Genomic DNA, 26,445 nt, shown 5'->3' with positions numbered 1-26,445 from the left:
ACAACAGAGAAATTGAGAGGAATGGGGAAGATAGAGAGGGGAAAAGAGATACCTGCAGCACTACTTCACTACCTGTGAAAGTTCCCCCTGAAAGCGGGGACCAGGGACTCAAACCCAGATCCCTATGCATGGTAACATGTGCACTCCATAGTGTGTGCTACCACCTGGCCCCTTAAATTGTCCTAAAAAGCTTTCTCTCTCTCTCTCTTAGTGATTTAATAATGATTGACAAGATTGAGGGATAAGAGGGGTACAATTCTATACAATTCCCACCACCAGAGTTCTATATCCCATCCTTTCCATTGGAAGCTTCCTTGTTTTTTTTAAACTTTAGAAAAGTATTTATTTATTTATTTGCTTTTGTTGCCCTTATTTTTTATTTTTTATTATTGTAGTTATTGTCTTTGTTGCTGGATAAGACAGAGAAATGGAGAGAGGAAGGGAAGACAGAGGGGGAGAGAAAGATGGACACCTGCAGACCTGCTTCACTGCTTGTGAAATGACCCCCCCCCCCCCGCAGGTGGGGAGCTGGGGGCTGGAACTGGGATCCTTATGCCAGTCCTTGCGCTTTGCACCACCTGTGCTTAACCCGCTGTGCTACTGCCCAACTCCCAAGCTTCCCTATTCTTTATCCTTCTGGGAGGACAGACCAAAGATCTTTATGGGGAACAGAAGGTAGAAGGTCTGGCTTCTATAGTTGCTTCTCCACTGGACATGGGATTGTTGATCCAAACTCCCAGCCTGTTTCTATGTTTCCCTACTAGAGAAAGATAGAAAGTAGGGAAAGATAGAAACCTCTGGGGAGGTGGGTTTCCAGGACACATTGCTGAGGTCTTCTGCCCAGGGAAGTCAGGTTGGGGTCACAGGTAGCATCTGCAACTTGGTGGCTGAAAAGCATTAAGATACAAAGCAGAACAAATAGTTAAGTAATCATGAACCTAAAGATAAGAATATAGCAGATGAGATTTGGGGTCTTCATGTTGGAAGGAGCTAGGAAGTCTACTTTGGGTATATTCCAAGGGGCCATGACTTCACTAATTTTTAGCTGAGCTTGACAGCTAACATGCAGGTGGGCTGAAAGTATTGTCTAGGAAGATGGTGTAAGAGTTGGCAATAGGACTAGAAAGCTGAGTCAGGAAGAGCGTAGCTCTCAAATATGGGGAAAGTATATAAATACTATTAACTGTAAACCCTATTGATCTGACCTAGGACCTATGTCTATTCATACTTAGCACAGGAGCCTGTGCAACCTTTGCGTCCCTGCCAATCTGAACTCACATTGCATGGTCATAGCTAGGAACATTTTAGGCTGCACTAATTTCAGAACCCATCTTCCTCAAGTGGCAGGGTATGCTGACCCAGCCTCCTTCTGAATTGTTCTACATTGAGGGCAATGTCCTGTAGGGGCCCACAAGAGCATTTATGATGCTGTTCCTGATGGAGATGATCAGTGATGGTGTAGAGAGGGATCTGTTAGATATCTGGGCCCATCATATCCATATGAGAATCCCAGGGTTCCCTGACTAGGGCCCCAGATTGTGGGGTAACCTGGTAGTGACCAAAAGGGCCATTATTAAAGTGTGCTGTTCTCTTGCCCTTATCCAGCTAAAAAGGCTCTTTTAACAAAAAGTTTTGGTCCTCTTGCTGAAAGTAGTGTTGAAGGAGTCAGGCGGTAGTGCAGCAGGTTAAGCACACATGGCGCAAAGCTGCAAGGACCAACATAAGGATCCCAGTTCCAGCCCTCAGCTGTCCACCTGCAGAGGGGTCACTTCACAAGCTGTGAAGCAGGTCTGCAGGTGTCTGTCTCTTCCCATCTCTGTCTCCACTCCTCTCTCAATTTTTTTCTGTCCTATCCAACAACAATAACATCAATGGCAACAATAACAAAATAACCACAACAATGATAAAACAAGGGCAACAAAAGAGGAAAAAAAAGTAGTGTTAAGTGACTTAAACAATTTCTTATGTCAGTTAAGAACAGAAATCATTGGTCATGATGTGTCTGTAAGTGCAAATCATGCTAAAATATTAAAATTAAGGTAATTTGGTTAAAGAATTTCAAGTATCTTGTTTGTTAAACATTTTCTTTCTTTTTTAAAAAAAAACTGTTTTTATTACCTTTATTTGATAGAGACAGCCAGAAATCGAGAAGGAAGTGGGGGTAATAGAGAGGGAGAGAGACAGAGAGACACCTACAGCCCTGCTTCACCACTTTTTGAAGATTTCCCCCTGCAGGTAGGGACCGGGGGCTTGAACCCTGGTCCTTGCGCACTATAATGTGTGTGCTTAACCAGGTGTACCACCGCCTGCCCCCCCCTTTTTAAAAGTGTTATCAGCCTGGGTTGTGGAACTCCCCAGTGAAGCTCACATTTTACCAAGTGCAAGGACTTGGGTTTGAGCACTCTTTCCACATGCAGAAGGGACACTTCATAAGCAGTGAAGCCGGTCTGCAGGTGTTTCTCTCTTCCTTTCTTTTTTTTCAAAGAATTTTCATTTATGGGGACGGGTGGTGGTGCACCTGGTTGAGAGCACATGTCACAATATGCAAAGACCTGCGTTCAGGCCCCCGGCCCTCACCTACAGGGGGAAAGCTTCACAAGTGATGAAGCAGTGTTGCAGGTGTCTCTCTGTCTCTCTCTCTCTATTACCCCCTTCCCTCTCAATTTCTAGCTTTATCTGTCCAATAAATAAAGATAATTAAAAAAAATAATTTTCATTTAATTAATTAACTAATTAATTAATTAATTATTTTTACCTCCAGGGTTATTGCTGGGGCTCAGTGTCTACACTACAAATCCACTGCTCCTAGAGGCTATTTTTCCCCACTTTTGTTGTACTTATTGTTTATCATTGTTGTTATTATTGTTGTTGCTGTCATTGTTGTTGGAAAGGACAGAGAGAAATGGAGAGAGAGAGGAGGGGAAGACAGAGAGGGGGAGAGAAAGATAGACACCTGCAGACCTGCTTCACTGCTTGAGAAGCGACCCCCCTGCAGGGGGGGAACCAGGGGCTTGAACTGGGATCCTTACGCCTGTCCTTGTGCTTTGCATCATATGCACTTAACCTGCTGCACTACCACCCAGCCCCTCTCTTCAGGTCAATCTCTGCTTCTTTCAATTTCTCTCTGTCCTATCCAGTAAAATAGAAATAAAAAAAGGAAAAAATGACTGCCAGGAGTGATAGCTTTGTAATGCTGGCACCGAGCAACTGTGATAACACTGGCAGGAAGGAAAAAAATATCTATTAATAAAAGTGCATAAGCATGTTTTCTAAATTTTACAAGTTCCTCAATAACAAGCACATTTAAAAATATTTTTATGGGGGTCGGGCTGTAGTGCAGCGGGTAAGTGTACATGGTGTGAAACTTGAGGATTGCTGTAAGGATCCCAGTTCGAGCCCCTGGCTCCCCACCTGCAGGGAGGGAGTTGCTTCACAAGTGGTGAAGCAGGTCTGCAGGTGTCTATCTTTCTCTCCCCCTCTGTCTTTCCCTCCACTCTCCATTTCTCTCTGTCCTATCTGGCAACAACATCAGTAACAACAATAATAATAACCACAACAATGATAAAAACAAGGGCAACAAAAAGGGAAAATAAATAAGTAAATAAATAAAATATTTTTAAAATTTATATTTATTTATTTTTATTTGAGAGTGAGAGATAGAAACATGCCAAGACACAGAAAAAAACATAGCACTGCTCAGTTCTGTGTATGGTGGTGCTAGGGAATTGAACCTGGGACCTCAGAGCCTTAGGTATGAAAGTCTTTTTGCATAACCATTATGATTTCTCTGTAATTTTTAAAAAGATTTTAAAATCTTTATTTATTTATTGAATAGAGACAGCTGGAAATTGAGAGGGAATGGGTGGTAGGAAGGGAGAGAGACAGAGAGACACCTGCAGCCCTGCTTCACCACTCACAAAGCTTTCCTTTTGCAAGTAGGGACCAGGGGCTTAAACCGGGGTCCTTGTGCACTGTATCATGTGCACTCAACCAGGTGCATCACCACCCAGACTGATTTCTCTCTAATTCTAATGACCACATTTTATATACATTTATAAACTGTTAAACAGTTTTATCCCACTGTTATGTGTCTTTAGATAGGTGTTATATAAAGAAAACTAAAAGTTCTTGATTGTGCTCCTATCAAAAGCAACACTCCCTGCTCTATTTAAAATATTATCTGAGAGAGAAAACCTTCAACCTCACATATGCAAAGAGAATGGATCTGAGAGACTTCATACTCCCGTTAGTTAATTTTCACTAAATCTTGCCTTTTTCCAACTACTTGAGCTACTGGACTTGACTTCAACTGAACATCAGACACAGAAGCCTAAGATGGATACTCTAGTAACACACAGAAAGAAAACATAACTATTCACAGGTTAGAAAGTAATGTTACACATACTCCCAGAGAGGGATAAATGTTAGGGGAAGATGACTATAGGGCTCTGAAACCCAATCCCATCAGGACCAAGTAAGAAAAGAGACAAAAAGGAGACATTCAGGAGTAGTAATAGGTGTAGCTATGACTTAGAATGAAAGAAAAGATAGGATCATAGAAAAATGGGCAAAAATGTAAACAGTTACAGAAATAATAGTGAACTCATTATCTGTGACCTTGGGAAAACCACTGCAGTTTTTAATGGAGGGGATGGGGACACAGAACTCTGGTGGTGGGAACAATGTGGAATTAACTATACCCCTCTCTCTACCTTCCCTATCTGAATGAATAAAGTGTCTCAAAGCAGTGAAATTGAGTATACATGTGGCCTATTTCATTAAAAAGAAGGAGGAGAAGGAAGAAGAGGAGGGAGATAGGAGTTCTTCAATCTGACCTATAAAGGAGACAATTTGCTGGAAAACATAGCATAATGGTTATGCAAAGAGATTCTCATGCATGAGGCTCCAAAGTCCCAGGTTCAATCCCCTGCACTACTATGAGCCAGAGCTGATCAGTGCTCTGGTAAAAATAAACCAAACAAACACACAAACACACTACAAAGATAGGTCTTTGGTGGTGGGGGCCATGACTTAACAGGTGTGGGTGTGAAACTATACCCAAAACCTTTTAGTTTTGTAAATTACTGTTAACTTACTAATAACAAAATTTTAGTGAAAAATGTTAGTGTTATTAAAAAACTAATGAAGTCATGGGCCCTTTGGAAATAGACCTACCAGCTATTTCCAAAATGGAGACCCCAAATCTTCATCTGCAATATTCCAGCCTTTAGGTTCATGATTAATCAAAAATGTATATAGCTTTATATGTTAACTCTTTTTTAGCCACCAGGTTCCAGATGCTACCATGATGCCAACTGGATTTCTTTGGACAGATGACCCCACCAATGTGTCCTGGGCTCTGCTTCCTCAGAGCCCTGCTCCACTAGGGAAAGAGAGAGACAGGCTGGGAGTATGGATCGACCTGCCAATGCCGATGTTTAGTGGGGAAGCAATTACAGAAGCCAGACCTTCTACCTTCTGCACCCCATGGTGACCATGGGTCCATACTCCCACGGGGTTAAAGAATAGGAAAGCTATCAGGGGAGGGAATGGGATACGAAGCTCTGGTGGTGGGAATTGTACCCCTCTTATTCTGTGGTCTTGTCAGTGTTTCCATTTTATAAATAAATAAAATAAAATAAAATTGCATGTACAAACTATTGTATTTACTGTTGAATGTAAAACATTAATTCCCCAATAAAGAAATAAAAAAATTAAAAAAATAATAAAATAAAATGAAATGAAATAAAAAAAAAAAAAAAGAAACTGTGGTGTGGTCCGGGAAGTGGCACAGTGGATAAAGGACTGGACTCTCAAGCATAAGGTCCTGAGGTCATACCCCAGCAGCACATGTACCAGAATGATGTCTGGTTCTCTCTCTCTCCTATCTTTCTCATTAATAAATAAAAATTTTAAAAAATTGTGATGAGGGCTGCAGCCACACATAAGAAAGCCCTCAAACAAACTAGGGCAAAATACAAGATAAGATTGCCTTCATAGAATGTTCTGTAGCAATTAGTTTTTTCATCTTCACTTCAATTATGTCTCCTCCCATCAGCTGTCAACCCCTTCCAGATGTTTAGTCCATTTCCCACTTCTTTTTCCCCCCATTGCCATCATCCCTAAGACAGGTGGCTAAGAATTCTAGAGATCAGAGGATTTCAATATGTGTGCCTCTGGCATTGGCATCACCTATAAGGTGGTTGGAACTGAAAATTCAAGCTAAATCTTGGTAGTACAGCCTAAGAAGGTTTTTTTTTTTTTTCTTGTTTGTTTCTCCTTTGTAGGTGCTCCCATATGGCGGCTGGGGGCTCAAACCCAGGTGATGTGTGCACTCTGTGATCTGGGAGATGGTGCAGTGGATAAGGAAATGAACTCTCCAGCATGATATCCTGAGTTTGATCTCTTGAAGCCAATGTACCATAATGATGCTGTGGTTCTCTCCTCCCCCTTCTCCCTCCTTCTACTTTTTTCTTTTAATCTCTCTCATTAATAAATAAATAAGAGCCTTTTTTTTTTTTTTTTGCTTCCAGAGTTATTGCTGGGGCTCAGTGCCTACACCATGAATCCACTGCTCCTGGAGGCCATTTTTTTTCCTCTTTTATTGCCCTTGTTGTGGTTATTGTTGATGTCCTTCATTGTTGGATAGGACAGAGAGAAATGGAAAGTGGAGGCCAAGACAGAGAAGGGGAGAGAAAGATAAAAATCTGCAGACCTGCTTCACTGCCTGTGAAGTGACTCCCCTGCAATTGGGTATTGGGGGCTCCAAATGGGATCTTTAAGCCAGTCCTTGCACGCCATGTGTGCTTAACCCGCTGTGCTACTGCCCAACCCCCAAATAAGAGCTTTTTTAAGTGTACACTCTACCAGATGAACTATGTCTTAGCTCCAGCAGGCATGTTTTAATAAGCTGTTATAGGTGATTGCATTGCAATTTAGTATTTTATTTATTTATTGAGTAGAGACAGTAATCGAGAGGGAAGGGAAAAACAGATATGGAGAGAGAAATAGAAACACCTGCAACACAGCTTCACTGTTCATGAAGCTTTCCCACTTGGTGGGGATCAGGGGCTTGAACTTGAGTCCCTGCACACTGTAATATGTCTACTATACCAAGTGCAACACTGCCTGGTTCCACAATGTAATTTTGGGAACCACTGCTTCTAAAGAGTGGACATACTTGGTAACCAATGAAGTTAGGCTCAACATCCTAACCCTTTCACCTTTTTTTTTTTTTACATTGTTTTCTCTTTTCTTTCTCTTATTTTTTATTTTATTTTATTTTTTACCAGAGCACTGATCAGCTTTGGTTTATGGTGGTGCAGGGGATTGAACCTGGGACTTTGGAGCCTCAGGCATGAGAATTTCTTCACATAACCATTAGGCTATCTACTCCCACCCTCTCTCTTTTATTTTTTTTTAAATATTTTATTTATTAATGAGAAAGATAGGAGGAGAGAGAGAAAGAAGCAGACATCACTCTGGTACATGTGCTGCCGGGGATTGAACTCAGGACCTCCTGCTTGAGAGTCTGATGCTTTATCCACTGTGCCACCTCCCAAACCACTCTTTTATTTTTTATTTTATTTTTAATTAATTATTTATTTTTTGCCTTCAGGGTTATTGCTGGGGCTCGGTGCTGGCACTATGAATCCACTGTTCTTAGCAGCCATTTTTTTCCATTTTATTGTGTAGGACAGAGAGAAACTGGTAGGGGAGAGGGAGATAAAGAGGGAGAGAGAATGACAGACACTTGCAGACCTGCTTCATCACTTGTGAAGTGTTCCCCCTTGTAGGTGGGGAACAGGTATTTGAACCCAGATCCTTGCTCAGGTCCTTGTATTTAGTACTGTGTGCTTAATCAGGTGTACCACTACCCAGCCCCCTATATTGTTTTCTAAAAAGAAGAACCATGTTTCTCTGAAAGACACATTGTAAAAGTTGTTTGGAATATGACTTTCATATCTTAGTAAATTTAAAGTTAGGTTATGTAATAACCATACCTACTGAACTGTTGGTGGGTCAGCACCAAACCTTCCAACCTGATGGGGAATCGCACATCACAGCTTGCAACCATGTTCTGGATTTTAAAATCGAGGAATCGGGCTGGGAAGCCAAGCTTCTGAACCACACGGGCATACTTTCGTGCAGCAAGACGGGATTCCTCTTCACTGGAGAAGGACAAATGTGTTTTAAAGAGCCGAATCAGAAACAGTTTTGTTGTTTTTCTCTTAACTGGTTACCTTTCATGTGGTGTTTTGTTCTTCTCTTGCTTTATGTGCTATTAGATAAAATTTGCTATGACACAAATTCTCAAAATATGTCTTCAGACAGCAGTAACAGTACCACTGAGAGTCTGTTAAAGCTGCAAAAGCCCCAGGTCTCTCTCACCCTAGACATGCAGACCCTCTATGAATGGGGTCTGGAAACATAGTTAAAACTGGTTAAAACCAGCCCTCATCAATTGTAATGCTTAACAAGTGCTAGACATAGCCATGTGATCTAAAAGCACATACCATTTAGGACACACACACACACACACACACATACCATTTAGGACACACACACCCCAAAGCAAATACCCAGGCTGGGCAATGGGGCACTTGGTTACTTGGTTGAGCACACATGTCATGTGTAAGGACCTAGGTTCAAGCTCCCCAGTTCCCACCAGCTGGAGGGGAGCTTCACAAGCAGTGCAACAGTGCTGTAGTTGTCTTTTTTTGTGTGTGTGTGTCTTTTTTCTCTCTCTCTCTTTCCAGTTTTCCTTTATCCTATCAAATAAAAGGTGGAGGCAGGGTGGGAAGGCAGCCAGGAGGTGTGGAAGCAGTGCATTTCTCATGCAGGCACCAAGTTCCAGCAATAACCTTAGTGGCAAATACAATACAATACAATAAAATAAAATAAAATAAAATAAAATAAAATAAAATAAAATATGAATAAGCAAAAACCAAGAGGCCAGGAGCAAGCTCTCTTGCCAAGGAGTGGGAGATCGTCTGCCTCACTATATATAAGGTTTTGAAGATAACCTGCTTTTTTTTTTTTTTTTTTTTTTACCAGAACACTGTTCAGTTCTGATTTATGGTGGTGCAGGGGATGTTGGAGCCTCAGGCATGAGAGTCTGCTTGCATAACCATTATGCTATCTACCCTCCACCCAACCTGCTATTTCTTATCCTAACAAAACTTTTATAGCTGGTTAATCAGACCTCAAGGACAAGATAGGTGTGGGTAATAGCTCATTTATTATCTAAATTCACTAAGTTTACACTACTAGATTTTAGCAAACAAGTATAAGGAAATATGAATGTATGTGTAAGATGAATATATATTTTGAAGTGAAATTATAGAGAATAAGCTTACAATTTAGTTGTCTCCCCTAAGTTAATACAATGTGACAATCTACTGTCAATTTAATGCACATAATCAATTTAATTTTCAATCAGTTTAATACACATGTGCTTTAATGACTAAGCACACTTTTATTATTTATTTTTAATATTTATTTATTTATTCCCTTTTGTTGCCCTTGTTGTTTTATTGTTGTAGTTATTATTGATGTTGTCATTGTTGGATAGGACAGAGAGAAATGGAGAGAGGAGGCGAAGACAGAGAGGGAGAGAGAAAGACACCTGCAGACCTGCTTCACCGCTTGTGAAATGACTCTTCTGCTGGTGAGGAGCCAGGGGCTCAAACTGGGATCCTCAAGCCGGTCCTTGGGCTTTGTGCCATGTGCACTTATTCCACTGTGCTACCACCCAACTCCCAGCACACTTTTATTTTATGATGTAATAAGAAAATATCTAGAGAAAGCTCTAGATGATTCAAGACATCAACTTCTTTCCCTTGATATAAAGTAATGCCTCAGGAAGGCTAGAAAAATATATTGAGGGTAATATTTATAAATTTTCCATGGGAATGCCTTCCTATGGATGAAGTCAAATGTCAAAATGATTTTTTTCTAGTTGGCTAGACTGTACCCAAACAAAAAATTATTTTAAAAACACCATAAAAGGGCAAAGGTAGATAGCATAATGGTTATGCAAAGAGATTCTCATGCCTGAGGCTCAAAGGTTCCAGGTTCAATCCCTGCATCACCATAAATCAGAGTTGAGCAATGTTCTGGTAAAACAAACAAACAAACAAACAAACAAACAAAAAAACCACTTCCTGGGCCAATGAAATAGCTCACTTGGATAGTGAGCTGATTTGCCATGTGTACAACCCAGCCCCCACTACACTGAGGGAAGTTTCAGTGCTATGGTCTGTTTTACTCTTTCTCTGTCTTCTCTGGCTCTAGGAGGGAAGGAAGGAAGAAAGGAAGGAAGGGAGGTAGGGGGGAAGGAGAAAGAAAGCCACTTTCAGTACCTTGGGGTAAATATTCCTATCATAAAATGGTAGAGATACTTAAATACCAAAATCTATTTCCAAAAGACAAATATCTCTATAGAATATGGAACAAAAGACACAGTAGGCAATGTACATGCATATGATTAGTCTCACTAGTAAATGAAAGACACGAACTGAAAAATAGCTTATTACTAGTCAATATGGCAAAGAAAAAAGGACATCAACACCCAGTGTTTGTAAGAGAAAATGAACGAGGAGAAATTGGTACAACCTTTCAGTGAGACAGTTTGCTACTCATCTTTTGAGATGCAGGAGTAGCTCTACACTGCAATTTACGGTAACAGGATCCACGTTGGACACAGCTCCTCTACATGAGCTCCAGGGAAGAGATGAGCCTTTGAGAAGAAGTCTCCTGAACTAATGCTCAAGCTAATGGTTAAGAAATACTTGCTTCATTTTCCTTAATATTTTGATCCAGGGAGTCAGCACAGCAGGTTAAGTGCACATGGTGCAAAATGCAAGGACCAGCGTGAGGATCCCGGTTCGAGCCCCTGGCTCTCTACCTGCAGGGGAGTCCCTTCACAGGTAGTGAAGCAGGTCTGCAGGTGTCTATCTTTCTCTCCCCCTGTCTTCTCCTCTCTCCATTTCTCTCTGTCCTATCCAACAACAATGACAACAACAATAACTACAACAACAATAAAAACAAGGGCAACAAAAAGGAAATAAATAAATATTAAAAAATAGTTTGATCCATTTATTTGTCATGAAGAAAATGTATAATACTTTCCCAAGCTCAGAATAGGCATTATCATCACAGTTGCTAAAAAAAAAAATGTTCGGAGACACCCCCCACACACACACAACTCTTCATCTGCACTACTTTAGCCTTTAGGTTCATGATTAGTCAACAACTAGTTTGGCTTTATAATGTGAACTCTTTTCAGCCACCAGGTTCCAGATGCTACCATGATGCCAACCAGACTTCCCTGGACAGACAACCCCACCAATGTTTCCTGGAGCTCTGATACCCCAGAAGCCTGCTCCACTAGGGAAAGAGAGAGGCGAGCTAGGAGTATGGATCGACCTGTCAATCAATGCTCATGTTCAGAGGGGAAGCAATTACAGAAGCCAAACCTTCCACCTTCTGCATCCCACAATGACCTTGCATCCCAGAGGGTTAAACAATAGGAAAGCTATCAGGGGACAGGATGGGATACAGAGTTCTAGTGGTGGGTATTGTGTGGAGTTGTACCCCTCTTAGCCTATGGTTTTGTCAGTGTTTCCTTTTTATAAAAAAAAAAAAAAAGTTCCTTACGATCAAGTTATAACAGCCTACTTAAGTTCCCTCAGTTGAAGGGGGGGCTTTAAATTGAGGTATAAGCTAATAGTATGAAGCTGGGTATTTTCTTTTTTTAATTTTTAAATTATTTATTGCATAGAGAGTCAGAAATTTAGAGGGTAGGGGAGATAGAGAGGGAGAGAGACAGAGAGTCACCTGCAACACTGCTTCACCACTTGTGGGATCACCTGAGAATGGACCAAGACAAGACTTGGATTACTGTGGGAACCCACCAAGTCATGGGTGAGTGCAAACACATATGGCTTGTGGGCTGAGAAGAGCTTAAGAGATTCCTGCTTCACCACTTGCAAAGCTTTCCCCCTGCAGGTGGGGACTGGAGATGAAACTAGATGTTTTCAATTTGGGATTCTGTGTTATTTCATGAGTTTAACTCTTCCCAAAAAGTATCTTGTTCCTAAGATATGTTTTTAAAACATTAATACTCCCTCCCCTTGTTTTATATACTGAAGTACTTGCGTGGTATGGGTGAAGGATGGTCGCTCATACCTTTTGGCTCCTGTGCAAACCATTTTCCCGGAGCTAAATATGAGGGCTGTTGTCCTGGGTTCTCGGATCCTCATTATGACAGCAGCAAACCTCTACACATAGAAGCCCAAAAGAGAATTAGCCTCTGCAGGAGTCAACACCATTACAGTCAAAAAGACAGATACAGAAGTAATCTTGAATAAGCTGGAACTGGACATGAAAACTAAAAAATGGCTACGTCTATCCTCCTATGTTATCATTAACAAAAATTATCATGATTCCAAAGTGTACTCTGGGAAAAATAGTAATAACAGCAGAAAGGTTAAAACCTGAGTATCTGTTACATTTTAGGCCCTACAATAAGAAAAGCTTTACAGATTTTCATCTCATTTATTCTCAGTTTATCCCATTATTATCCACATTGAATGCACAGGGAAACTAAGTGGTTGTTTAACTTCCAATGTTACATGGGAAATGGTAAAGTTAAGATTTTACAAACATGATTTAAAAGCACAGAATGCTTTTCAAATTATCTCCATATGTATGATATTCACAGTTCTGAAAGATAACTACCAGCCATGCACACTTGACCATGACCTGCCTTGCAAGTTACTGAAAAGAGTGCCACAAAGAAGGAAACGAGGAACATTTAACTCTCAATAAAGTGGTACCCAATAAAACAAACTTAGAAACACATGTCATTGAAATATGAGACAACTTTAAAGTATGAAAGGGGAGTGGTCCGGGTGGTGGCACAGCAGATAAAGCATTGGATTCTCAACCATGAGGTCCTGAGTTCAATCTTTGGCAGCACATGTACCAGAGTGATATCTGGTTCTTTCTCTCCCCCTTCCTTTCTCATTAATAAAATATTTAGAAAAATAAATAAATAAAAAGTATTAAAGGGGAGGAAGAAATGGATAGAGGATATACAAGCAAAGAACTGAGTCAAGAATAGTTTAAAAAGACTAAAGGTGTATTTGCATATAAATTATATAAAGTACTTATATGTAATACATTTACATGCATAAGTCCTCTGTTTTTTTTTTAATATTTATTATTTATTCCCTTTTGTTGCCCTTGTTGTTGTAGTTATGATTGGTGTTCTTGTTGTTGGATAGGACAGAGAGAAATGGAGAGAGGAGGGGAAGACAGAGAGGGAGAGAGAAAGACACCTGCAGACCTGCTTCACCGCCTGTGAAGTGACTCCCCTGCAGGTGGGGAGCCGGGGGCCTGAACCGGGATCCTCACTCCAGTCCTTGCGCTTTGCACCACGTGCACTTAACCCGCTGCGCTACTGCCCGACTCCCATATCTTTTTATTTATTTATGTTTTAAAAAATACTCTATTAATGAGATAGAAGAACCAGACATCACTCTGGTACATGTGCTGCCAGGGACTGAACTCAGGACCTCGTGCTTGAAAGTCCAATGCTTTATCTACTGCACCACCTCCTGGATTATGTCTTATTTTTTAATATGAGTTTATTTTATTTTATAATACAGAAATTGAGAAGGGAAGGAGAAAGAGAAAAGGAGAGAGAGAGAGAAAGACACCAGTAGCACTGCTTCAGTGTTTGTGAGGTTTCCCTGCTGCAGGCAGGGACTAGGGGCTTGAATCTGGGTCCTTGTGCATATCAATGTATGCTTAACTCAGTGCACCATTCTTTTTTTTTTAATTTCTTTATTGGGGAATTAATGTTTTACATTCAACAGTAAATACAATAGTTTGTACATGCATAACATTTCCCATTTTTCCATATAACAATACAACCCCACTAGGTCCTCTGTCAGCGCCATGTGTGTTTAACCTGCTGTGCCACATCCTGGCTCCCACACCTCTAGTTTTTTTTTTTTTTAATAATTTATTTCTTTATTGGGGAATTAATGCTTTACATTCAACAGTAAATACAATAGTTTGTACATGTCAGTGCAGTGCACCATTCTAAGCCTTTTAAAAATAATGTCATTTTCTCTCTAGAACTTTTATATTTTAAATTTCTATTTATTTATGATAGAGACAGAGAAATTGAGAAGGGAGAGAAAGACAGAGAGGGAAAGAGAAATACCTGTGGCACTTCCTTACTGCTTATGAAGCTTCCCCCCTGCAGGTGGGGACTGGGGGATTGGGTCCAGGGCCTTATACACTATAATGTGTGTGCTCAACCAGGTGTACCACCACTCAGCCCAGTCTAGCACTTTTTTAATCTTATATGTATTTTTTGTTTCTCTCATAGTTATTATCATATATAATACCTTAAGTTTATTTTATTTATTTAACTTTATTTTCTGCCTCCAGTGTTATCACTGAGACTCCATGCCAGCACAATGAATCCAATACTCCTGGTGGCCAATGCTTCCATTTTACTGAATAGGGCAGAGAGAAATTTAGAGAGGAGGGAGAGATAGAGAGATACCTGCAGAGCTGCTTCACCACTTGTGAAGCAACCCACTGCAGGTGGGGGAGGGATGGTGGGGGTTCAACCAGGATCTTTGTGTGGGTCCTTGCAACTGGTACTATGTGCACTTAACCTGGTGCACCACGGTCTGCCCCCGTCCTATAGTTTATGTTACCATATCACCTGAGTTTCTCTGAAAGACAACTACTGGATGGTTTCGCTCATATGTTAAATGTAAAGAACGGAAACACACAAGCTTGTTAGAAAGGAAAAAATGTAGTCAAACTGTCACTAAGACTTTGTGAAAATTATGGTGGTTATCCTTAGGGGAGAACGATGTGTGTGGGGGAGAGGAAGAACAGTGGTGGTGGGTGTGGTGTGAACTATATCCCTGTAATCTTATGATCTTATAAACTGTTGTAATTACTAATTAAAGATATATCTTTTTTTTAATGTTTTGGGAAATGGCAGTGTGGAAGCAGATGACAGACTTTATTTAATATTTATTTATTCCCTTTTGTTGCCCTTGTTGTAGTTATTATTGTTGTTATTGATGTTGTTGTTGGATAGGACAGAGAAATGGAGAGAGGAGGGGAAGACAGAGAGGGGGAGAGAAAGAAAGACACCTGCAGACCTGCTTCACTGCTTGCAAAGCGGCTTCCTTGCAGGTGGGGAGCCGGGGGCTTGACCTGAGATCCTTGTACTGGTCCTTGTACTTTGTACCACTTGGACTTGATTTATTTTTTTTACCAGAGCACTGCTCAGCTCTAGTTTATGATGGTACAGGGGGTTGAACCTGGGACTTTGTAGCCTCAGGCAAGAGAGTCTTTTTGCATAACCATTATGCATGCTATCTATCCCACCCAAAATATCTCCATATATGCACATATGACATGTGTGTGTGGTATATGTATAATAGGTGACAAAGTTGAATTTTCAGGTTCTTCTCTATTACAGTTCTTCGTGTTTGAAGTGTGATTCACAGACCAGCAGCATCTACAAGTCCTCCAAATGGTGCTAATGCAGTGATGCAGGGGATAGCTGAGAATGACTTAGAGGTACTAGAAGAACTGCTCTTCCTGCTGGTCTGACACAGACTTCCCTCCCCCTCCTCACCCCTCTCACTACTAAGCTGGGAAGTGAACTGAATTGCATCCTATTCAAGACTACCTACAAATTCTATGGGCAGGAGCTACTTCACAGGACCAAGGCAGGATTGGCAATTCAGTTTTGAAATTTTAACAGAGAGTGAAAGAACTCTGAGCCAACAGAGTCGGATCAAGTCCTATGCCTGTTCCATAGGTGTTTACTAAAGGGGGACATTCTTATCTAGTACTCACTTTGGTAAGTTCTCAAGGTAACTTATGTATTAAGCCAGAGTTTCTTTGGCTGTTAGGTCCAAGTTTGGATAGCTCATATACACTGAAATAAAAACCAGGGGGAAATGTGGTCTGGGAGGTGGCTTAGTGGATAAGGCACTGAACTTTCAAGCATGAGGTCCTAAGTTCAATTCCCGGCAGCATATGTACCAGAGTAATATCTGGTTCTTTCTTTCTTTCCTCCTCTTTCTCATGAATAAATAAATAAATGTAAAAAAAAAAAAACAGGGGAAAAGCTGAAAGTACTGGGAGAAGAAAACATTAGAAATGGTGGTTGTTCAATAGTGTAGTCAGTCAGTGTTTCAGCCAGAAGAACCCTAGTTCATCTGCTTCTGGGCTCAGCAGAGTCAACTATATGAAATGTAAAAAAGGAATCTCACACAGCCTTTGGATTATATACAAGCTAACATCTAAATTCAGATGCTAGTAGTAGCAGCACCACAGCAGCAAAAGCAAGTAATTAATCCACTAATAGTGTTAAAAAATGTCACTTGGATTTCTACCAGTATGCTCTTTTCATCTAATTCCATAAATCCCCCACCACCCAAGGTAGTGATTTTTTTTCCTGGGAGGGACCAGGTCTTACTTATTTTTTCACTATTAAGTATCAAGTCAACCAGATCACTAAAATCTGATAGAATTAACAAGCCCATTTCCTAGATGCATAGGCCAGGACACAAGAAAGAATAGACTATATTAAACTTCCAGGGGAAAAAAAATAAACCACTTACATAAGTAAGTAGAAGCTTAAACTTTACAGTAAACAATTTAGTCTTATAAGACAACAGGGGAAACGGGCTGGGCAGTGTTACCTTGTAACCATGTGCTAGGACCTGGGTTCAAAATTTCCACTATAGGTCTTGGTTGGTCAGTCTCTCTGTCTCTCTCTCTCTTTCCTCTCCTCTCTCCTCTCCTCTCCTCTCTCCTCTCCTCTCTCCTCTCTCCTCTCCTCTCTCCTCTCCTCTCTCCTCTCCTCTCTCCTCTCCTCTCTCCTCTCCTCTCTCCTCTCCTCTCTCCTCTCCTCTCTCCTCTCCTCTCTCCTCTCCTCTCCTCTCCTCTCTCCTCTCCTCTCTCCTCTCCTCTCCTCTCCTCTCCTCTCCTCTCCTCTCCTCTCCTCTCCTCTCCTCTCCTCTCCTCTCCCTTTCTTGCCTCCAGGGTTATTGCTAGAGCTCAGTGTTAGCACTATGAGTCCACCACTTTTTCAATTTATTTATTTAATTTTATTTTATCCTTTCTATTTTATTTGATAGGACATAGAGAAATTGAGAGGAGGGGGAGATAGAGAGGGAGAAAGATAGACAGCTGCAGACCTGTTTCACCATTCACTCACGAAGCATCCCCACTGCAGGTGGGGAGCAGGGGCTTGAATCCAGGTCCATGTGCATAGTACTACCACCACACGGCCCCCTCTCCCAACTTCTTTCTCAGAAAAGAAAAATAAAATGACTGCTCAGAGATAGAGTCGTTGTGCAAGCACCAAACCTAAGTGATAACTCTAGTGGTAAAATAAGTAAAAGAAGAGAACCTATAAATGGAAAACCATACAAGTATCAGCTAGGTGGAACAACATTCAGAAAGTTATTTCTGCAAATATGATGCCATATATTAAATATTTTTTAAAATATTTCATTTATTTATTCATGAGAAAAATAGGAGGAAAGAGAGAAAGAACCAGACATCACTCTGGTACATGTGCAGCTGGGGATTGAACTCAGGACCTCATGCTTGAGTATATGCTTTATCCACTGAGCCACCTGCTGGACCATGATAGCATTTTTTTTTTTTTTTAATGTGAGAGGAAGGCTAGAATACCACTGTTTTTGGCTTCTATGGTGCTGCATATTAAACGTGAACCCTTAGGCATGCAAGTCTTGTGTTCAACTATTTTTTTTTAAACCAGGGCACAGTTCATATTTGGCTTATAAAAAGAGGGAATTATAAAAAGTGGGGTGCTTGGGATTGAATCTGGGACCTCTGGTACCTCAAGCATGAAAACCTTTTTGCATAATCATTATGCTATCTCCCCCCCACTGAGAATGAGATTATTTTATAAATTTTAAAAGGGGAATACGGCTAGTTCAGGAGAAGGTTTCAACCAGTAGAGTGCATATTGGCTTCCAGCCATCACCCATCAAATAGGAGCAATTGCACAGAGAAAGCTTTGTGAATAGTAGAGCAGTGCTGTGGTGCTTCTTCTCTCTCTCTCTCTCTCTCTCTTTTTTTTTTTTTACCAGAGCACTGTTCAGCTCTGGTTTATGGTGGTGCGGCGGATTGAACCTGGGACTTTGGAGCCTCAGGCATGAGAGTCTGTTTGCATAACCATTATGCTATCTATCCTCCGCCCGTGTTTCTTCTCTTGATGTGTATCTCTCACCCTTTATCTAAAAAAAGGAAAGGAAGGAAGGAAGGAAGAAATAAGAAAAAGAAAAAAAAAATCTTCCAGGAGCAGTGTAATCACAGGCATGAAACCTCAACAATTTTTTTTTTTTTTTTTACCAGAGCACTGCTCAACTCTGGTTTATGGTGGTGTGAGGGATTGAACCTGAGACTTTGGAGCCTCAGGCATGGGAGTCTCTTTGCATAACCATTATGCTGTCTAGTTCCACCTGCCACAACAAATTCTTGATAGCAAAAAGACAAAAAATACAAAAATTCAAGAAAGAGAGAATACAGTGATTAGATTTATGAATTGCTAATTGCCAAGCTTTTCACAATTTCTCTCTTCCTTCTTTTCTTTCTTTCTTTCTTTTTTTTTTTTTACCAGAGCTCAGCTCTGGTTTATGGTGGTGGTGGTGGGGGGGGAGATTGAAACCTGGGACTTCGGGAGCCTCAGGCATGAGAGTCTATTTGCATACTACCCCCCACCACCCCACTCCCTATCCCCACCTCCCCACCCTGACCCGCCCTCCACAATTTTTTTCTTCTCTTTTTCTTTCCCTTTTATAACCTGAGAACTGCCCAATTTTGGCTTATGGTGGTGCTGGGGGCTGAATTTGGGACCTTGGAACCTCGGGCATGAAAGACTAACCATTAGAACAAGTGGCCCAGGAGGTTGAACCGCAGCTAAAGCAACTGACTTGCATCCATGAGCTTCCTGGTTTGATCCCCAGCACTGCATATGCCAAAGTGATGTTCTGGTTCTCTCTCGTTCTCTCATGAATAAATAAATACATATTATTAAATAAATAAATGAAAACAAACATAAGTCAATATATGAAACATGACCATATATGAAACAAAGTCAATCTGAATAGAAGCTAATGTTGAAAGAAAAGCCTGGCCATCTTACCTTTGGGTTATATTCTGCATTCTTGGCATGCAAAGCTATTTTCTTCAGATCCAATTTACATGTCAGGTTTACAGTAGAGACAATATTCCTGAAGAAGTAAGTCAACTCAGAAAATTATATCAGATATGCAAAGTAAAAAAATTACCTTCCTCATTTTATAGACTGTATACTAGCAAGTTATTCGGAATGTGAAATACATACTAATATGGTTCCTAATATAAGATGAAAATCCCAAGTGGGCTAGGGAGATGGCGCAGTGGTAGCACATAGAACTTGCATGAGAGGGGAGTCGGACATAGCGCAGCAGGTTAAGCTCACTAGCTCAGAGGGTTAAGCAGGTTAAGCGCATGTGGAGCAAAGTGGTTCCAGCCCCTGGTTCCCCACCTGTAGAGGAGTCCCTTCACAAGCAGTGAAGCAGGTCTGCAGGAGTCTATCCTTCTCTCCCCCTCTGTCTTCCCCTCCTCTCTCCATTTCTCTCTGTCCTATCTAACAACAATAATAGCTACAACAATAAAAAAACCAACAAGGGCAACAAAAGGGAATAATTAAATAAATATTTAAAAAAAAGAATTTGCATGAGAGAGTTCTCAGGTCTGTTTCCTGGCACTGTCATTAACCAGAGCTGAGAAGCGCTCTGATAAAAACAATAAAAAAAATAAATAAATAAAATCCCAATGTCAAGTACTAAGATAGTTTTCTAAAATTTCATGAGTGGCTGACTAACATTCTTCTATTTAATTTTTTTTTTCAAAACTACCTCAAGATAGAAAACACAATTCCAAAAATATTGCAAATCAAGCTCAAGTTCATATCTTTATATTCTTAGTGTTTATTCAGCCCCAACCACAATTTTCAGCAACAAGTGTACTTTAAACAACACAATCTCTCAAGAATGTATTAACTAACTTTTAACTTCTCCCTCTTTAGGGGTCAAGAATTGGTACTTCAGGACCAGGTGGTGACACACCTGGTTAAATGCACACCTTTTTTTTTTTTTAAATGCATACATTTACAGTGTGAAAGGACCTGGGTTCAAGCCTCATCCCCCATTTGTAGGGGAAAAGCTTCACAGTGAAGCGGGTCTGAAGATATCTCTCTGTCTCTCTCTATTATCTCCCTCTTCCCTCTAAATTTCTCTGTCCTATCAAATAAAATAAATTTAAAAACATGTTATTTTTTAAAAAAAATTATTAATTCATTTTGCAGACAACCCAATTGTGTAAAATCACAAGAGCTTATTACATAATTTATTAAAAAAATAATGAAATCTGGAACTGGCGAGATAGCATAATGGTTATGCAAAGTAATTTCATGCCTGAGTCTCTGAGGTTTCAGATTCAGTTTCCAGAACCACCATCAACCAGAGCTGAGCAGTCTTTCTCTCTGTATTTCTTTTTCACTAAAATAAGTAAAATATATTGAAATCTGAAATTTTCTTTTTGCTACTATCCTGAAATGTTATTATACTCAGGATTATTATATGTATTTTCATAAAGCGTCCACCTTTAAAAAAAACTCTCAACTTACTGTAGTTGAGGCACAATTCTAGAACATTCTGAAACAGGGTTTATTGGTGTCATGGGAGTTAAAGATGCCAAAGGGGAGGAGCTTGCTTCTTCAGGAGAGAGCTGAACTGAATCAACATCACCAGTGTGCAGATATGAATGAGAATTTGACAAACTGCTACAGTTTAAGTCCAGGCTATCATCTTGTTTTCTGGCTGACAGCAATTTACTTGGCTGAGTGTGAGTTTTACAATGTTCAATTTCATGCTTGCTTCTTGTGTCAGTCTGGTCTTTATTTTCTTGGGTAAGTTCATCTGGTAGGAAGCTGAGATCCACTGATAAGAAATCGCCAGCTGTTTGAGTTTCTTCCAGATATGGATGCAATGCAGTCTCTAGATTAGATGGATTAGGCATGTACACATCGTATGGCACAACTGAACTGAGCAGGGGTGACTCAGGTGGGGTGAGATCCTCCTAGGCCATACCCAAAACAAAACACAACAGAACAGCATGTCACACCAATGAGATATTGCCACCATGAGCAGGTTATTTGTTCAGAATAAGAGGGAATTCACGATACCGTACAGTCATGCATTATGGTTCTCTTTGGGGTTACAGCACACTTATCACAAATAGTAAAGTGTATCTTAAAATGCAGAACATTTTTTCTTCTTTAGTTATGCCATAATAACACTTTAAAAAATATTTATTCCCTTTTGTTGTCCTTGTCTTATTGTTGTAGTTATTAATTTTTATTGATGTCATTGTTGGATAGGACAGAGAAATAGAGAGAGGAGGGGAAGACAGAGAGGGGGAGAGAAAGATAGACACTTGCAGACCTGCTTCACTGATTATGAAGCGACTCCCCTGCAGGTGGGGAGCCAGGGGCGAACCGGAATCCTTATGCGTCCTTGCGCTTTGTGTCAGGTGACACTTCTTTCTTTCTTTCTTTCTTTCTTTCTTTCTTTCTTTCTTTCTTTCTTTCTTTTTTTTTCTTTGATGGCTTTAGGGCTTTGAGCACTCATGATTCCACTGATTCTGGGCCAACTTCTTAAATATTTAATATTTATTTATGAGAACAGAATTAGAGCATCACTCTGACACATGCTATATCAGTGATTGAATTTGTTACTTCATGCTTGAGACCAAAACTTTATCCTCTGCACCACTCTTGGGTTGCGTGGGCCAACTCTTTTTCTTCTTGTTTTCTTTTTAGATAGGGACCAAGAAAGAGACATGACATTACTGCTCCATTATCTGTGGAGCTTTCCCCCAGTCCTGTCCATGATGCTCCCATATGGTGTTAGGGCTCAAAGCTGAGTCTTCATTTATGATAAGATGTGTGCTCAAGTATCACTCAAAATTCAGTTTTGGCCCAGGGCAGCAGGAGGAAATGCACCTCCTTGCATCTACAGCCCACACTCCCAATGGCTCTCTACAAAGAAGTGAGTGTGTCTGGCTTCGAGGAGTTTATGAAGGCTATGGAGGAACACAAAGGCAAGCCCGTTTTTTCCCACTTCACCAGTTCTGAGGACGCCAATGGAGAAAGCTGGTGTCCCACTGCACTCAGGCTGAACCAGCTCAATGAGAAGAACTGGGGTATATTATGGAAGGACTTTTTTTTTTTCTTTAATATTTATTTCCCTTTGTTGCCCTTGTGTTCTATTGTTGTAGTTATTATTGTTGTTGTTATTGATGTTGTTGGATAGGACAAAGAAATGCAGAGAGGAGGGGAAGACAGAGAGGGGGAGATAAAGACAGACATGCAGACCTGCTTCACCACTTGTGAAACGACCCCCCCCCCCCCTGCAGGTGGGCAGCCAGGGGCTCAAACTGGGATCTTTAGGCTGGTCCTTGCACTTTGTGTTACATGTGATTAACCCACTGGGTTACTGCCCAACTCCCAGGATGTGTGTTCATCTATTGCCAAGTAGGAGAAAAACCTTATTAAAAGGATCTGGGGCCAGGCGATAGTGCAGTGGATTAAGTGCACAGGGAGCAAAGTTCAAGGATCCCAGTTTGAGCCCCTGGCTCCCCACATGCAGCAGGTCTGCAAGTGTCTATCTTTCTCTCCCACTCTGTCTTCCCCTCCTCTCTTGAGTTCTCTGTCCTACCCAACAACAACAACAGTAATAACAATAACAGCAACAGCAAGGGCAATGGGGGGGGAATGGCCTCCAGGAGCAGTGGATTCATAGTGCAGGCACTGAGCCCCAGCAATAACCCTGGAGGCAAAAATAAATTAATAAATAAATAAATAGATCCAAATTATGACTTCAAAAAAAAAACCTGAAAGTAACTGCAATGCCCACACTACTTAAATATGGAATACCTCAAGAACTGATATAACCTGAGTGTCTTCAGGCCAACCTATTGGAAATGTTCTCTGAAGAAATTTAGTAAGGATGGCAATTGTGTCTTTGATTTCCTCTAGCATAAAATAAATTTAGTAACTGCTTTAATTCATGTTAACAGCAATGATGTTACAAAGTGATGTATGATGAAACAATAGTATGTCTTTAAGAGGATCATGAACTTCATAAAAAAAAATTCAGTTTTATGTAATGGAGACAACTATGTGACCATGCTCTAAATTGTGTGTTCTTTGAATAATTTTTCTGGACTCTCTAAACTGATTAGGTCAACAAAACACTCATTTGTGTAGCAGTGCACCTGCTTTGCTATGTGTGTGGCCCAGGTCGAGCCCAGCCCACCCCCACAACACTGGGGGGAAGCTTTGGCCTTATGGTGTCACTTCCTCTCCCTCTGTATTTATCTGAAAAAGTTAGCCCAGATCAGTGAAATCCCAGCAACAACCAAGGGGGGGGAAAAAACAAAACAAACAAACAAACAAACAAAAAACCAACCACCCAACAACAAAACCACATTCTAATTACATGAATTTACAAAAGGGAAAAAAACAAGTCATTGAAATTAAAGTGGCAAGAATAGTTTAAATAAATGTATTGTATTTCTAGTCCAGGGAAAGCTGCTCAACTTCCATTAACACAACTGAGGGAATGAGGTGTACAGTTAAGAGAAGCAGCTAATGTAAAATTCATGGGTTTTCTAACAGAAAAAAAAAATCAATTGCCTTGGCATGTATATTGCCATCCATTCTATCCAATTTGCAAGCCTACATTCTAGATCTTGCACACTGTTTGCAGGATAACCACATCCTTTAGAGGATCTTCTGACAGTTGCTTTGTGCTGCATCTTATCAGTGACAACACAACTTCAGCTAACATAAAATGTCTGGCTGCATCCTTCTAAACTGCTCTGCTGCCATCAGTCCAGCAGATGGCAGGGGTGACTAATTGTTCAAGGAAAAAGGCCTCATTCTCTTGAGATAAGGATTTTGTATCTAATTTCATTTTTGAATTACATAATCAGTCTCCTTCTCCCTTTCCCTCTCCCCCTCCCCTCCCTCTCTAGTCCCACTAAACAGATTCACCTTAAGAAAAGGGGGAACAGGGGACTGGGCAGTAGTGCAGCGGGTTAAGTGTACATGGCACAAAGCGGGCAAGAGCTGGTGCAAGGATCCCGGTTTGAGCTCCTGGCTTCCCGCCTGCAGGGAAGCTGATTCACAGGTGGTGAAGGAGGTCTGTAGGTGTCTATCTTTCTCTTCCCCTCTCTCCATTTCTTGGTCCTATCCAACAACAACTACAGAAACAACAATAATAATAACCACAACAACAAACAAGCACAACAAAAGGGAAAAAATAGCTTCCAGGTGGATTCAAGTGCAGGCACCAAGTTTCAGCACTAACCCTGGAGGCAAAAAGAAAAAAGAAAAGGCGTAACAACAGACCCTGATTCCTCTCCACTGTTTCTTTGGTTTCTCCTGTACTAGCTGGAAAGGGGCTCACCAAACAATTCACCCCAAAGTATTAGTATCTCCTATCAGGGCATTTGGTGAGAGATGAAGTTTTCATCCAGAAAGACTAAACTTTAACAAATAATTAAGGGCAGCAGCAACAAGAGAAAGGTATTGTTTCAGTTTTGTTTGTTTGCTGTTACGGATAGTGCAGCCCTGCCAGTTTCCTTTTGAGTCCCCTTGTAGGGACACAGCTCAGAGTATGTACTAATAATTTATTGAGGCCTTTGCTTTGTATCTGAAGAAGCTTTCAATTTTTGCAGAATCAACTTGCAAAGAACTTTTCCTGCCTGGCTTCTCTTTTGCTATACTAAATACTTCACTGTTTCTACAGCAATCTTCTTCTAGCGTTTGCCTCTACAGCAATGCTAATCCCTATCTCTGTACACACACATACACAGTTGCTGCATTTTAAAAGACTTCTTTCCCCCCCTTTTAAAAATATTTATTTATTTTCTCTTTTGTTGCCCTTGTTTTTCATTGTTGTAGTTATTATTGTTATTGTTGATGTCATCATTGTTGGATAGGACAGAGAAACGGGGAGATGAGGGGAAGGAGAGAGAGATAGACACCTACAGACTTGCTTCACCACCTGCGAAGGGACCTCCTTTGCAGGTGGAAGCCGGGGGCTCGAACTGGGATCCTTACTCCGTTCCTTGCGCTTTGCATCACGTGCGCTTAACCCGCTGCGCTACAACCTGACTCCCTCTCCCCCCTCTTTTTTTTTTTTTTATAATGCTCGAATCTAAAATTTTTAGGGGCAAGTGTAGATAGCATAACGATTATACAAAGAGACTCTCATGCCTGAGGCTCCAAAGTCCCAGGTTCAATCCACCACATCACCATTAGCCAGAGCTGAGCAGTGCTCTGGTAAAAATAAAAAAAATAAAACAAAATATTTAAGTTAACATATGCATATCCCTTAAGAATCACAAGCGGAAAGAAGTCCCAGATGTCTCCTATTTACACTTTGGCACCCTCCCACACACACACTCAGTGACACCTGCAGAGCACCAATTGCATCTGTAGTCACAAGGGAACCTTCATTTCCTGAGGCCTACTGCAACAGCCATGCCGCAGAACAGCCAGTACTTGCCCTAGCAAAATAGAGACCTGTGGGAACCAGAGTTTGCTGGGAAATTCAAGGTGAAGATGGTGTGAGGGGGTCTTTAAAACTGGGGTCTGGTAACCTAACCTGGCCACTGAGCATGTGGTTCAGGATTTACACCGCTTGGCTATCTTGGGCACAACTTATTACATCTCTGGAAGCTTCTATTTGTCAACCCAGGAAGACACAGCTAATCAGGCCCACTTCTTAAAGTCTCCCTAAAAGTTTTATAAGCGACACTAATGACACAGCCCTTGGAGCTCAGCAACAGGGTGGGGTCCTCAGCATGGGGGGGGGGTTGACTGTGTCAGCTGCCACAGCCTCCAGGCCTCACCTGGCCGGTGCAATGGTCCAGGTAGAGCTCCTGGTACGTTTCCTCTTCCTTCTCCATGGGAGCAGGAAAGCTAGGGAAGCGTTTGAAACAAGAGTTTCAACAAACAAAAAGTTTGAAACAAGAGTTTGAAACAAGAGTTTCAACAAACAAAAAGTTTCAACAAACAAGGGCTCTATGGGCTGCGCAGGCTGAGAAGTCATTTATAAATGCTGCCGGCTGCACGTGGAGGGGCGGGGATAGGCGTGGGTGGGGCTGGGCAGGGGCTTTGGATCCCTCACCTGAGCCTCAGCCTCAGGCTGACAGTGCAAATGAAATAATCAGCAGAACTTATCTAAGGAAGAGCTGGAGACCTGGGTTAGGGGCCGGGGTAAAGACTTTCTTTCT

The 26,445-nt window shown here is 41.1% G+C and overlaps 1 protein-coding gene and 1 pseudogene across 1 annotated transcript; one reads left to right on the top strand and one right to left on the bottom strand.

Moving 5' to 3' along the window:
• Positions 1-4,825: 4,825 nt before the first annotated feature.
• TBPL2 (TATA-box binding protein like 2) lies at positions 4,826-26,118 on the bottom strand. Its single transcript, XM_060174182.1, has 6 exons — positions 26,062-26,118; positions 20,765-21,216; positions 19,238-19,325; positions 12,193-12,284; positions 8,004-8,171; positions 4,826-4,835 (listed from the first exon to the last, which is right to left on the bottom strand). The coding sequence occupies exons 1-6, from the start codon at positions 26,116-26,118 to the stop codon at positions 4,826-4,828; spliced, it is 867 nt and encodes a 288-aa protein (XP_060030165.1).
• Positions 21,515-23,142, top strand: LOC107523615 (thioredoxin domain-containing protein 17-like; annotated as a pseudogene).
• Positions 26,119-26,445: the final 327 nt, after the last annotated feature.

Source organism: Erinaceus europaeus, chromosome 16 (assembly GCF_950295315.1).
Source record: "Erinaceus europaeus chromosome 16, mEriEur2.1, whole genome shotgun sequence".
Classification (NCBI taxonomy): domain Eukaryota; kingdom Metazoa; phylum Chordata; class Mammalia; order Eulipotyphla; family Erinaceidae; genus Erinaceus; species Erinaceus europaeus.
Note: the sequence above shows the minus strand (reverse complement) of the source record. Positions and strands in the feature narration are given on the sequence as shown.

Excerpts from the sequence above, each read along its gene's own strand:
- TBPL2 (XM_060174182.1), bottom strand. The coding sequence starts at position 26,118 with ATGGAGAAGGAAGAGGAAACGTACCAGGAGCTCTACCTGGACCATTGC. Across the intron at positions 12,285-19,237 it reads ATGCAGAATATAACCCAAAG|AGGTTTGCTGCTGTCATAAT; the intron begins GTAAGATGGCCA and ends TTCTATGTGTAG. Across the intron at positions 8,172-12,192 it reads GTTTGCACAGGAGCCAAAAG|TGAAGAGGAATCCCGTCTTG; the intron begins GTATGAGCGACC and ends GTCCTTCTCCAG.